Source organism: Typopeltis vanoorti, chromosome 20, assembly GCF_054136105.1.
Source record: "Typopeltis vanoorti isolate ZY-2024b chromosome 20, IOZ_Tvanoo_1.0, whole genome shotgun sequence".
Lineage (NCBI taxonomy): Eukaryota > Metazoa > Arthropoda > Arachnida > Uropygi > Thelyphonidae > Typopeltis > Typopeltis vanoorti.
This window is the reverse complement of record NC_143568.1, coordinates 60,362,101-60,377,939: the sequence shown is the minus strand read 5'-3', so window position 1 is coordinate 60,377,939 and position 15,839 is coordinate 60,362,101. Positions and strand designations below refer to the sequence as shown.

General features: G+C 37.8%; 1 protein-coding gene across 2 annotated transcripts in view; it reads right to left on the bottom strand.

Annotated features, from left to right (window-relative positions):
• The window catches only part of Dnaaf3 (Dynein axonemal assembly factor 3), a 223,732-nt gene that overhangs the window by 194,091 nt on the left and 13,802 nt on the right, over nt 1-15,839 (bottom strand). For both annotated transcript variants that reach the window (XM_090410152.1, XM_090410151.1), the window contains exon 3: nt 3,580-3,621. In XM_090410152.1, the coding sequence (XP_090266278.1) occupies nt 3,580-3,621 (42 nt within the window). The remainder of the gene's footprint in view (nt 1-3,579; nt 3,622-15,839) is intronic.

The following is a 15,839-nucleotide window of genomic DNA, read 5'->3' as shown; positions in this document are numbered from 1 at the left end:
TTACACAAACAATCACACCATCATCCTTCTCAACAATATGGTATCTTAAAAACACTAACCCATAGAGCTAGAGCAATCTGTTCCAATGACATTGCTCTCACTGCTGAACTTTCTCACATACATCACACCTTCTTAACCAATGGTTATAATCCCCATTAGATAAGATACTAAATGCTACCCAGAAATCCCCTCTATCTACCACAGAAAACTACAACAAAACTATCACTATCCCATTTTAAAAGCATATCTGAAAAGATATCTAGGGTGCTTAACAAACACCAACTGCGCACCGTATTTAAACCTTATGTGAAATTAGCAACTCTCATCCATTCACCTAAGGACAAATGCACTCCTTTATCACATCCAGGAGTCTATGAAGTGCCCTGTTCTTGCCATCAAGCCTACTACGGACAGACAGGAAGAACTGTGGACATCCGCCTCAGTGAGCACAAAAAATATATCCGACACTTTCACTATGGCAAGTCGGGTCTGGCAGACCATGCTTTGGATACCCCAGCACACAGGATTAATTGGAAAAAAACAAAAGTAATGCACAGAAGCTTCTACAATTCAGAAAGGTTGTTCCTAGAATAAACAGAAGTCTTAAAACATACTCCAAACCTTAACAAGTATGGCTGTATAAATCTACCAAAGATTTGGGAGACAGTCATCCTAAGACCAAATTAATATTTATTACTTTTATTTTATTTTATTTTTTGAACTTTCTAAGACTATTATTTTGACTACATCTTCAAAACTTTGAACTACTTTTTTTTTTTTAAACCTAGATGGCGCCCTATTAGGACTTTAGTCTTGTGTTGCAATTACTTATACTATCCCCACTGTTACACTGGATTGTGGTTGTCTTGCATTTGTAACAAACTTTGTGTTGTGTGCTCTGAAGATGCTGGATATAATACCAGCGAAATATTAGCTTTTAAGTTAATAAATAGTTATTTTCTTATCCATCTGTGTTCATATCAATACCGTTAAATCTATTACAACACTTACTTCCTCATTCATAACCACCACTTCAATCTCTCCTGTCGTACTCTCCTACTCTTTCCACATCACCTCCCACTTGATGTGATTCATTCTCTATACTCACTTCTCTACCTTCCAGCAACAGTCTCTCTACTCACACCATAACCACTCAAATGCAGTCCATCACTCCCATACAGTTCACTTTGTCCTTCAAACTGATTCACACATTAACAAATTGTACTTACCTCTCCTCACACATTTCAGCCAACATACCATTCATAATCCTTGCTCTCTGCCTCATCTCACCAGTCATACCTAGGCAACACGCTTACTACCCTTCCTGTCACACTATTCTCTTTTATCCGTGTAAGGCCTCCTGATATCCATTCTGACATGCTCTTTGTCTTCTGTTAAGTCATTCGTACCTATTAAAACCATCAACTCCTTTGCTTGCTCCCTCCTCGTATCCAATACCTCAATCACTCTACTCATTTTACTGCCTGGAAAACATACCTTGTGCATCCTCTCGTCCAGCACATATTTAATGATGGAGTCACCATACTATGCCACTCACTCATCTTTCGTTAACTCTTTCATACCTACTTGATTTGTTTAATCATTTTCACCTGAATTTTCTTAATTTCACTCTGCATCCATTTCATCTCTTGCCTCATCCAACCCAATTTAACTTTCGAATCTCGCATCACATTCTCTCTATCATTCAATCTTTCTCATTTTTGAACTCTCAACTCCTGCTTCACACTTTCACTCTCATTCATCCTTTTGAGTTTCTATACTTTAGATCCATGCATCCAACTTTCATTTTCATTCATTCTTTCCATTTTTCCCACTTTCAATCCTTTCGTCACGCTATTTCCGTTTTCATTTGTTCTCTCAATTTCGTTTCCTTCAGCCACATTCGCCTCGCTTTCATTCTTTTTACCATCCATTACAGTTTTTAAATCATTCATTGTTCATTTTCAATGCTTTCTTAACAATTTTTCGCCTTTCTTTCACACCATGCTTCTCTTTTGAACGAGCATTCATTCTTCCCGCAACATTCTCGCTACTAACACTTTCTGTCATCAAATTCATATTAGCACTCATCTCCATCCCACCCTCCTTCCATCAGCTCTAAATGTCCACAAATCATTTATGTAATCAAAAGAATACATGTAGCACACCTCAAACTTCACGAAACGACTGAAGTCTAAGTTAAAGTCATGCACTGACAAAGCAGCTGCCATCTTTCCTCTGCCGGTTACTACTCTAAGGACTAAAAAACAGTGAATTTGTTATTAAGTTTAAGCAAAATATCCCACACTACTAATAATACTAGTAGCACACAACTTTTATACCAGCTCTTACTCAAACAACATTTTCTCTCGAAGTTTTATGAAGAACTTTACTGATGGTATTTTTGCCACCGTTATTGTTATGATTAGGATGGTTGATGACTCTAAGCAATTTCAGCTCTTATTGGCCATCTTCTATTTTTTTTTTCCCACCAAAAGTCAGGCCAGGAGTTTTAATGGTTGACTAAATTGCTGGCTTTAGCATATACCATGTAGGGTGTAATGTAGCTTGTTTTTTTGTATATATGTGTATACTCCAGATGATGATCTTGATATGAAGGTTGAAACGTCTATGATTATTTTGGTTTATTTATATCAAATTAAAGTTTTACTATAACATGGTAATGGTTTCCATAATTTTTAATAATGAATGTACGAAAATCTCAGTTAAAGATTATGTAGGAAACTGGTTAACATTCCCTTTTAAAATAAAACTTAGCTCAATAATTTTTTTCAAAATAACTTAATTGTTTTATTTAATTTTTTTTTAATATTACTCGCACACACAAAAGGTGGAAGGACCTATGGCAAACACATGCTGTGTGTGTGTGTGTGTGTGTAGGCAGGGATCAGGAGCAGAGTAATCTGTTGATATTTTCATTGAACTGTTGGAGGTCATAGTCCTTTGGAAATGCTTCACAGGGAGGCTGTTCCAACAGAATTGAGGTGGGTGGAATGAAAGATGACTGGGAGAGTTCAGTGAGTACTGTAAAGAGATGTTGAGTAGCTGTTGCTCCCGTTCCTGTTGATCTGGAGAAATGGGAGGCATAATGGATACTAGTTCTGCTGAACAATGGCCATGGAACAGTGGAAATATCTATAGAAGAGACACAATGCAGAAACTGATCTTCTAGGGAAAAATGGCATGAGAGTCTGTAAGAAATATCATTAATTAATCAGGCTGCTCTTTTCTGAAGAGCATCAAGAATTTTTAGGGAGGTCTTAGTTGAACCACCCGAAACATGAGAGCAGTATTCCAAGGTTCATCAGATTTTGGGATTTATTCAGAGTAAGTAACTGTTTAGCAGAGAAGTACCATCTTGATCGGAGAAGGATGCCAAGCTTTTTGGAAGCTAATGGTGCTACAAAAGTGACATGAATATGCCAGGAAAGGTTTGAAAAGAGATTTGGTATTGATTCTTAGCTGAGCATTATCAAAAGTAAGTGGAAAAGAATATATATAACAGCAATAATGCAACATATATTAGCTTTTATTAAAAAAAAAAAAAAAAAAACTCACAATCTTCAGTATTTGATGACCGTTTCATTCCACATGATGAATCTGAAAAAATAAAGAAGGATAAATTAATACAGAAAATGATAGAAACAAATTATCAATTGCAGTTATACACACAATATATCTCCTTTCCTAAAGGAAATCAAAACTTAATGGAATTAACCAAAAATTAAAAAATAAAAGCATCAAGAAACTAAACCTTATCAGCTGAAGCAAGACAGATTGTTAACAGGTGACTTGAAGTAAAACATCAAATGCATTATGAGCATGATCTTACATACATCAGATGCATCATGATCATATGACTGTGCATGACATTATCATATTTATTTTTTATGTCTAGCCCTTTCATATAATGCACAAAGTCAAACTCTGCATCCCTTTGGAAGATTAACTAAAATATTTATTAAAAATTTAAAACTGAAGTTCCAGTATATTTCTTTTTACCAATAGTCTATAATTATTCTTCCTCTTGCTTGCCATATAGTGGAGGAATTCCCATGATCTATCCCTGGCTTAACCAGTGAATTCCTTCTCACACTGCACCTTTCCTTTTTTATCATGCTCATCACCATTCTAGCCTGCACCTTATACTCATTGATCTGATTGCCACCGACTGTCTTGTATCTTTTACATAACATTTTCCAACACAACTTACTTGATTTCACTGTTCATCCATTTCACTCATACTCTATTTATTTGCTTAACTCTTGGTATGCAGACATTGCTTGTGTCAGATACTGCCTTATAAATTCACATACACTGTCAACATCTTTTCTGCACAGCTCATCTAGCCAGCATATCAGTGCTAGTTGACTACAGAGCTTCCATAATCACCTACCTTATAATTCCACATATATCCTTTTTTACCAATAACTTTTCTCGTTTCATCACTTCCCAAACATGTACCTCATTACCATTCTACCAAATGGCATCAGTGTTAATACTCCATTAACAATCACATCTTGTGAAATTATCACTAAATCCAACACTCTAAAACCTCTAGTTTCTTCTGTCACATTCTGCTTAAGATATTTATCCTTCAGAAATTCCACAAATTCACTCTACTTGTTCTCATATCTCCTCCTTCCAATCTATATTCCTGTAATTAAAATCTCTCATTAGAATAACTTTCTTTTAACATTCCTAACCAATCTGCCTAAAGATTTCACAATCAGTATTCTCTACATGCTAGTCTGGTTGGCTGAGTGGTTAGCATATCCACTCTCCAGCCAAGAGGCTGCAGGTTCAAATCTCGCTTAGGCATGGATGTTTGTGATTGTCTTTCACCTTCATACATTCACTCATTCATTCATACAAGTGAATAAACACTCTCCCAAGATGGACTGGGTCACCATGGGAGAAGTATACCCAACCCTCCTGCAATGGGGGAGGCCTTCACCCTGTAGTGGGCAGAAAACAGGCTGAACATCATCATTATCATTCTCTACATTCCCTGGCCTATAAGAACATCTTATCAGATATATTAGTCTGTTAATTTCAACTTCACATCACATCACAAAGATTTAAAATCTTCACTCGTATAATCATTTTCAACCTCCACTCTTTGTGGACACAATTCCTCTGCAATCCTCTGCTTGTCTTCCTCTCCCATCTCTTTTCACCTTACTAAAATTGTATATCCAGAAGGATAATTTTAAGGACAATTTTAGGATAATTGTATATCCTTCCATTTCTATTCCTGACAAAACATCATTAGACAACCAAGTTTCACTCACATCAATTATCTTTGGGCATACTGAGTCAATCAATACAACTCAGCTCCCTTATTTTGAATACTCCATACATTTGTACAGAAACATAACAATCCTCCTCCCAGTTTTTGAGGCCATTCCATCAACACTGACATTTTCTACTGTAGCCTCTATACCAAACCTCTTTCTCTTCAGTCTGACTACTCCCAATCGCCTGATCCTCACTCAGATTACCATTTTTCTTGTTTTGCCACAATCGCATCTCCAATCTTATATCCATCTTCTTCCAGCCCTACAACATGTTTTGGCTGTGCTAGCCTGCTTCACAAGCACCCTTTGATCATTATCTACAGTAACTTCATGATTCTGTGCCTACTCATCAACCAATAGCTTCTCTAAATGTCCAACACTAAACCCATTCAAATGCAATTCACCAACTTGAAACAGATTCACAAACTCACAAACTGAACCCCTTTTGCCTCATACAAAATCAGCCATCTTGTGCTATTCATTATCTCTGCTCTCTTTCTCAACTCACTATTACCATATTATTATTATTTTTATGTGACACCTCCAAGGAGTCCAAAGATTCATTGAGGGAGGGCACCTACTCTACAGCTCTTCATCTCCACCACCAATTACAGCAAACCACATAATCTACACCAATGCCATCTGCTGTCCACCACCACCACTAGTATTTTCACAGACAATCACAAACATCCATTCCCATGGCAGGATTCGAACCTGCAGCCATTTAGCTGGAGAGCAGATATGCTAACTACTCAGTCAACTAGGCCAGCAATCATAATGGTGGAATCAGATACAGTCTTAGTGCTCCAAGATCATGATGTTGACTGTCCTGATTGTTTGAACAAAGTAAGAAAAGTTGCAGCTATAGGATACCTTGTAAACCTCAGGTAAATCCAGATATTGCAACTACTCTTCAAGAAAGCAGATAAGGGATGCTAATTTCTTGTGTAGTTTGAAGGTAGTCGCAAGACTGTATTTCTTAGCCACCTTTTCAGAAGTGAAACTGGTTTAAGATATGGTTCAACAACTGAGTCATTTGATGTCATGAAAATCTGATGATGATGATGATGATGATGATGATGATAATAATAATAATAACAACACTATGAAAACAGGCAGTAATATTCAAAAAACCAGCTGCATCCTGAATACAGAATTTAGTGAATTAAACAAGTAGGGAGTCAACTGAATAAATCTATACAGAAGAAGAGAGAAATTAATCAAACCACCAAGCCAGCAGTATATAAGACAGACTTTGTTCAAAACAATTTTGACTTATGAATTTCACAATTGAACTAGAAACAAAACACTTGATCAAAGACCAAAGACCACAGACATGAAAGATCTGAGAAAAAGAGTGAACAGACATAATTAATGTTGAAAAATTATTTTTCACTTCGTTAGACTATAATAAATTTAGTTTAATCTAAATTTATTATAGTCTAATAAATTTAGATTAAACTAAATTAAACAAAGTTTGTGCCTGAAAATATCTTCAGGACTGGGGTAAGGTAGTACAACACTGGGAAACTCGTAGCAAAGGTGGACCAAGCTAACATCACTCCTATCTCAGTATCTCCCATAATGCCAAAACACATCTCCTTGTGGATATGTATAATATTATGCATTAGGGGAAGGGCCACTACCCAGACTAGTTTCGACCTTTATTGAGGTCTCTTCAGTTGGAGCCAGGTCCAGAAGTGGAGATACCAGGCAGAAGCAATGGCAAGGTCATCTTTACCTATAGGAGTTGCCAAACGGTGTGCCACCTTTTTATTAAATTACTCTGGATTTAGAGAAAGATGTTGAAAGTTTATGTTTCACTTGGTTATTCTATAATAAATTTAGTTTAATCCTTTATCCAAGTGTGAGCAAACAAAGTTTGTGCCTGAAAGTATCTTCAGGACTGAGGTAAGGTGGTACAACACCAGGCAACTCGTTGCAAAGGTGGGCAAGCTAACATCACTCCTATCTCAGTATCTCGCATAATGCCAAACACATCTCCTTGCGGATATGTATAATATTATGCATTAAGAGACGGCCACTATCCAGACTGGTTTCGACCTTTATTGAGGTCTCTTCAGTGGGAGCCAGGCCCAGAAGTGGAGATACCAGGCAGAAGCAATGGCAAGGTCATCTTTACCTAAAGGAGTTGCCAAACGATGTGCCACTTTTTTTTTGGTAGTGGCCCTTCCCTTAATGAATAACATTATACATATCCTCAAGGAGGTGTTTGGCATTATGGGAGATACTGATATAGGAGTGATGTTAGCTTGGCCCACCTTTGCTACTAGTTGCCTCGGTGTTTTACTACCTTACCCCAGTCCTGAAGATATTTTCAGGCGCAAACTTTGTTTGCTCACACTTGGATAAAGGATTAAACTAAATTTATTATAGTCCAACCAAGTAAAAAATAAACTTTCAACATCTTTCTCTAAATCCAGAGTAATTTAATAAAAAAGTGTCACACCCTATAGGTAAAGATGACTTCGGCATTGCTTCTGCCTGGTATCTCCACTTCTGAGCCTGGCTCCCACCGAAGAGACCTCAATAAAGGTCGAAACTAGTCTGGGTAGTGGCCCTTCCCTTGATGCATAACATTATACATATCCACATGGAGATGTGTTTGGCATTATGGGAGATACTGAGATAGGAGTGATGTTAGCTTGGTCCACCTTTGATATTAGTTTCCCGGTGTTGTACTACCTTACCCAAGTCCTGAAGATATTTTCAGGTGCAAGCTTTGTTTGCTCACACTTGAATAAAGGATTAAACTAAATTTATTATAGACATAATTAATGGCAGGATCATATTAAAAATGAATATATTAGGAAAGAACTTGACATTGCAAGTACTCAGGAATGTGTGACCAGAGCAAAGTAAATCTCACTTAAATACACAATCTGTCCAAAAAGAAACCAAACTGGAAAATAAAGCACAGGCCAATTATAATTATTCAAATCATTTATTTTAATCAATATACTCTCCCTCAGCTTCGATACAGCATTTGACAAGGTCATTAATTTGTTAAATGAGTTTTTTATATAGGTTTTTGGGATACTGTTGAGGGTCGTGGTTACTGCCGCTTGAATGTTTTCAATGGTGTCGTATCGCTTTCATCGGCAAATGAAGTTGGGAGAAGAGAAAGAACTCACAGGGTACTAAATCAGTTTAATATGACAAGTGATCCAACATGCAAACTTGGTTTTTGCTCAAAAACTGTCTCACAATGTTCGAACGATGAGATGGTGCATTATCATGTGAATGTGACCAGCTGCCTGTATCACGATATTCATGCCGTATGCGACGAATTCTCACTATCAATTGCTTCAAAACTTCGAGATACCATTGACCTTTTGGCCAGGTTCTTTGTGGATAATGCCCTTGGAATCGTAGAAACAAATCAGCATTATCTTTACTTTTAACTTCTCCAAGCGACTTTTTTTTTTCGGATGCCCCTCTTCTGGTGGTCTCTACTCAGCACTCTGGTGCTTTGTTTTGGTCTCATACTCAAAACACCACATTTCATCACCAGTAACGATCGTTTCAAGGAAGTTTGAGTCCTTACGAGCATTTTTTAATGAGGTCCTTGCAGTGTTCAATTCGATAAATTTTTTAGTGATCAGTCAACTTGTGGGGAACAAATCGTGAATTCAATTTATGAAAGCCCAAACTCTCGGTCAAAATGTCGTACACAGTTGATTTTGGAATCCCCAATTCATCTTCAATCAATAGCACGGACAATTTCGGGTTTTCTTTGATGAAATCACACACTTTTTGGATGTTAACTTCGCTCAGTCCAGTTTTTGGACTGCCTGGCTTTTCGTCGTCCTGAAGAGTCTCACAACCACTTTGAAATCACTTAAACCACTTGTAAACTTGAGTACGGGATAAGCATTCATCACCATATTCTTTTTGAAGCATTTGAAGCATTTCGGTAAAACTTTTACCAAGTTTAACACAAAAGTCGATCGCAGCTCTCTGTTTGAAACTCAATTTCCGACCGTTCGTTAAAACACACTGTGACTCTTGGCACTATAACTCAGCTTCTAATGAAACAAATGTCATAAACAGTTAACACAACACTAATGAAGGTTGCTGCTTTTGACAACAAAAATATACAACAGGTGGCACCACTAGTTTCTTCTATTTTTGAAAAGTTCGGTTTCTTTTTGGACAAGGGTGTAGAATGGAACATGAAAGATTACATGTAGCAAAGTGGTTTATCAGCATATCATTAAAACACTGAATGAGAGATGATTTGGGAAGTTTTTCCATTTTCCAGTTGATTAGAAAGAAATTTATATCAGACAAGAAATTATATCCTTGTTTAATTCTTTACCCAAGCATAAGAAAAGTTAAATTAGTGAATGATAATATCACAAGATGAATCATCCAGTCAGAAATAACATAATGAATCGAGTGAAAATAGATGTGAATAAAACAGGTGCTAAGAATATTAAGAAATTTCAATGGGATTAGATAGGATGTATCACAATGAAATGCAAGAGAATTGGCAGTGCTTGTATTAATCAGGCTGTTCACTTAAGTCTCAGGCTTGGTGGGTCACTGAATGTAAGGGATAGAAAATTCCTCCATTACATATGAGGTTCCAAGACAGAGATTGCAAATTAAAGAACTGCAATATCAAAAATGTTACCTTCAATAGAGAGTATGATTGCTAGAATGAAATAATTAAAGTGAGAAATGAGATTTTTTTTTTTTTTAATTTTATGGAAAGCCCATCCACGAGAGGTTGGTATTGTATGTTAGTATCATGGATAGGCAAATAAGGAACTTATTCACATTTGATTTGAAAAGCTGTGAGTTGCATTCCTTGGAAAACATGTGGTGGAAGACTGTTCCAGATAGAAGCAATGAAAGGGATAAATGAAGAAGACTATAAATTTATTCTGTGAGTTTGGAGTTGAACTGTGAGAGTGTGTTGGTTAGCTGCTGCATACATTACTGCAAAAGGATCGAGAAATTACTGATGCCAATTATGATGAGCAGCAGCCATAGACATATTTATAGGATATGCAGGCTGCAGAGACTGAATGGCTATGCAATAATGAGCAGAGTATATTAGTGAGAGAAGGACTGTCAATCAATCTAACTGTTGTTTTCTCTACAGAATCAAGTATTTTTATGGAGCTCTTAGGGGCCCCAGATTTATTATTATTATTATTATCAACATTTGACCTCAATGGAGTCAGAGACTCATCGTGGGAGGTACTCACTATTGCACACAATGCTCATCCAACCGCATCTTAAACTGATTCAATGTGTCCACATCCACAACACACTCAGGCAGTGCATTCCACTCACCGACCACCCTCCATGTAAAGAACCTGCTTCTGACTTCTTTGCTTACATCCTCCTTATACAGTTTCCAGCAATGGCCTCTTGTTCTACTCCCCTCTCCCATTCTATGAAAAATCTCTTCCATGTCTACCTGATAACAACCCCTGACCAACTTATATATCTCAATCATATTCCCCCCCTTCCTCCTATTCACGAGTCTCTGAAACTTACATTCTCTCAATCCTCGTATTCCACATTCCAAAGACTACTGACTACCTTTGTGAATCTTCTCTGTAACCTTTCCAACATATCCTCATCACCATGAAAATCTGGAAACCAAATCTGTGCACAATAATCTATATAAGGTTTGATCAAGGCCTTATACAATGGTATTATAACCTCTCTATTTCTGCATGTCAGGGTCCTCCACATCATTGCTATTATCTGATGTGATGTCTTCACAACTTGTGCAATGTGGCTAATGAATTTCAGGTCCTTGTCCACCATCACTCCAATATTCAATAGTCAGGTGGATTTGTGATTTGTATAGCATTATAAACTGTTCAGAATTAAAGTAACACCTTGAGTGAAAAAGAAGGCCTAATTTTATGGATGTAGAGAAAGCAATAGTTGTTATATGTTTGTGCCAAGAAAGATTAGAGGTTAGAGTTATTCCGAGAAGGTAAATCCCATCTTGAATAGAGATTTGAGTATTGTTAAGGGTAAGATTGGAAGAACAGGGTTGTTTTTTATGCAAAATAATGCAGAGCTGTATTTTGCTGACACTGAAGTTGATAACATTATCCAAACCTCATGAATGCTTTGAAGATTGAAATTTAAGGTAGTAGAGATTAGATTTCTGGAGGCTATGGTGGTATGCTTGGCAGGATTTGTCAAATGAAAGGAGGAGTGTAATAGCAAAACCATGTACTGGATTGGTCAGCTGGAATAGATAATTTATGCATAAGAAGAAGAAGAAAGTGGGCAAGAGAACAGAGCCTTGTGGGACTTCAGCATTAATCATATAGACAGAAGATAAGGAGCCATCAGCCATCACTCGAAATGAGCATCTAGCCAGAAAGCTGGCTATCCAATTGTAGAAGTCAAGAGGCAGACCGAATGATGGGAGGTTTCCTAATATGCCTTTTTGCCAAACTCAGTCAAAAGCTTGTAGATATCAAAAGCAACAACTTGAGATTCACCAAACTTTTCCAAGGTATTTCTCCAGAGATGGGTAATATAGATTAGTAGATACTCTGTTGATCAACAGTGATGGAATCCATAATGTCAGTTACTTATTAGATGAGAGTCTTCAAGGTAGTGTAGGAGTTGGCCGTTGATGGTTAGCAGGAACTGAGGTGAGAGAAACTGCAGGGTAGTTTGAAGGTAAAGATTTGTCACCTTTCTTAGGAATAGGTTGTACATGGGCTAATTTCCAGACTGCAGGATAGATACTTGTGGAATAAGAAAGTGTAAATAGACAGTGGGAGTCAGCTCTGGGGCACAGACCTTTAGAACAACTGGAGGGATGCCATCAGGGCCAAGAGATTTTTTGGTATCCTGTTTCAGGTATAAGAGATGAGTATAAGCAAAGTAAAATCAGACATTGGTAGATACAAAATTATGATATGGAAACAATAAAATGAAAGATAGTGAAGAAAATGAAATGGGCAAATGATTCAAGAGTAGCACTGTATAGAGATTCTATTATAAAAAGTACTGTGGATGAGAAGGCGCATGATGTCTCTTTTCTAGTAGTCTAGGAATCTTTTCTAAGTCACAGGGAGGATGAACAGAGTGACAGATGCATTGGATATGAGAAGTATGTGTGAGATGGAATTAGGGGTGCTAGGAAAGAACAATTTGGTCGAGCATAGTGAGAATGTGAGGATGGATGTCAGGAGATTATTAAAGAGAGCGAAAGAAAACAGTGTGGAAGGAAGAGTAGTTTGTGTTATTCACGCATGACAACGATAAGTTGAGATAGCAAGTAAAAATCATGCTAGCAAAGCTGTATGAAGAAAAGAGAGCAGAATGCATTTGAGGGTCAAATGGAAATGTATAAGAGAGATAAATATATTCAAATAGTTTTGTATGAATCAACTAAAGAGAATGTTGCTAAAAGGAAGTGTAATGAGAGATATGAACAATTGAGAAGAATGGATCAGGTAAGACAGAGGCTTCGTGAATGGAGATGAGAGTACTGTGAGAAATAAGAATGTGAGGACAGGAATAGAAGATGGACATGGGAGTTAAGGGGAGCCATGGAAGTCAGGGAAACACAGTATAAGAATTTTGGATTTGGTAATGAATGTGTGGGAAGGGAGGGTCAGCATAGGAATTGGATGGTCTAAGATGCATGACAAGTAGTTGAGTCTGGGGAGATATATGGGGAAAAAATTAAAGATGAGAAGATGGGAGAAGGTGTGTAAAAGTCACAGCTGGGGTAACGTGGATAGGACTGGTTATAGATGAAGAAAGGAATTGCTATGCTCATTTATGAATTCCAGGTATATCAGAAATAAGGGAGATGAAAGTGCTGCAGTGATTGAGTTTATTCATCTGAAAACAGTTTAGAATCAATGAAAAATGGCTGGATGAGAAACATCATATCCTTCCATTTCTATTACCATCATGATATCATGATGGTAATAGAAATGGAAGGATATGATGTTTTTCTGTCAGGATAAAAAGAACAAGAATGGGGAGAGTTGATGATAGTGGGGTGGGGGGAGGATTATTATTACCCAAGACCACATGGAGTCAAAGACTCATCTAGGAGGTCCTTTTATCATAGACACAGCTCATCATACCATGCTTTAAACACACTCAAATTCTCTGCAGACACCACACTCACAGGGAAGGCATTCCAATCATTCACAATTCTGCATGAAAAAAACCTGCCTCTCACTCCCCTTCTCACACCCTCTTTATACAGTTTCCAGAGATGACCTCTGTTTCTCCACTGATCTCCCACTATCTTCTGTAGAACCTCTCCAGCATTGATCCTATAACAACCTCTTAATAACTTGTAGGTCTCTGTCATATCTCCCCTCTTCCTCCTGTCCACCAGACTCTGCAAGTTGCATCTTCTCAATCTTTCCCCTCACACTCAACATTCCAGAGGTTAGAAACTACCTTAGTCAGTCACTTCTGAACCCTTTCCAAACATCTCTTCGTCTTTCTGAAACCCAGGACCAAATCTGGGCACAATAGTCCATATGTGGCCTAATCAAAGTGTTATACAATGGAACAAGAATCTCCCTACTTCTACAAGTCAGTGTCCTCAGCATCATTCCCATAAGCCTATGTGTTGTCTTCACAATTTTGGCTGTGTCCCCTAAATTTCAGATCCTTATCCACTATCACACCAAATCTCTTATTTCCTCCACCTCTGACAATATATCCTTAGCAAGCATAAATTCTGTATCCCATTTTTGTTTTCCAAATTTTAAAACCTTACATTTTTCAAAATCGAACTCACATCCCCATTCCTGTGCCCAATCACTCAATTTATTCAAGTCTTCTTGTAAGACCATAACATCTTCTCTATTATTCATGGTTTGTCCCAACTTTGCATCATCTGCAAACAACTGAATATCTCCATCCAAATCTTCACCAATATCATCAATATACAAGTTAAACAGCAATGGCCCTAAAACAGACCCCTAGGGCAACCACTAATAACTTTCCTTTTCCTAGATATCACTCCCCCATACACAACTTGTTGATACCTATCAGATAGCCAGTCTCCAATCCAATGCACCAATCTAATATCCAAACCCATCCACACCTGTTTGGCTATCAACTTATTATTATTATTAGTAGTAGTAGTAGTAGTAGGGGAAACTCCAAGGAGTCCTTAGACTCATTGAGGGAAGCCATAACATCATGTCAATAACAACTAATCAACATTCACACAATATCTATCATACTTCGACTTGAACTCATTCACAGTCATGGCACCCATAACAGACTCTGGCCACTTATTTCACTCATTCACCACTCTCCAAGTAAAAAAAACCTAGTTCTAACACCCTTGCTTACCACACTCTTGCCCAGTTTCCATGGATGGCCCTAATCCTCCCACCACCAGTCCATTTCCCAAAACTATTTTCTGAATTAATCTTATAGAAATCATTCAGTAATTTGAATGTCTCAATCATATCACCCCTTTTCTTCCTATCAACCAATTTCTGCAACCCACAAATCTTCAACCTGTCATAAGGTTCATTCCATAGACCTACTATCAACTTGATCACTTGTCTCTGGATCCTCTCTACCTCCTCCCAATCAAAAAGAAACCCTGGCGCCCCGATCTGGGCACAGTAGTCAAGATGGGGTCTTATCAAGGCTCGATACAGAGGAACAATAACTTGCTTGTCTCTGCTCGTCAAAGTATTTTTTAGCAACCAAGTGATTTGATGAGCTGATTTAGCCACTTTTGTGATGTGCCCCCTAAACTTCAACTCCCTATCCACCAACACTCCCTATCCCTGGCCTCGTCAAACTCCTGGAGCACAGTTCCACCAATGTGGTATACTGCTGCTAATCTTTTCACCCCAAAATGCATAACCTTACATTTTGCCAGATTAAATTGACATCCATTCTCCTTAGCCCAGCCCTCCAAACTATCCAAATCATCCTGCAAAATTTCAACATCCTGTGCATTCACTATTGCTCTACTGAACTTTGCTTCATCAGCAAACAAATGAACAGTTCTCAGATCCTTTCCTATATCGTTAATGAACAAATTAAACAGTAGTGGTCCAAGAACAGAACCCTGTGGCACACAAATAGTCACAGGCTATCTTTTGGACTCTACCCCTGAGTAAACTACTCTCTGATATCTCTCCATCAACCACCCTCCTATCCATCTCACCAACCCTATATCTATCCCCATATGCTGCAGTTTTACTGATTAGAATTCCATGTGGTATCCTGTCAAAGGCCTTAGCAAGGTCCAGTAGGATCACCTTAAACCCATTACCCTTATCCAGTTCAGCCATCACTGTGTTATAAAACATGAGAAAGTTACTGAGGCATGATCTACCCTTCACAAAACCATGCTGACCCCCATAGAGTATCCCATTTTCATCTATCCATTCCTGTATTCTCCTCTTGACTATTTTCTCCAAGAACTTGACAACGATTCCTGATATGCTGATCGATTGGTAATTTATAATAGCAGTCATGGAACCTTCTTTATGCAGT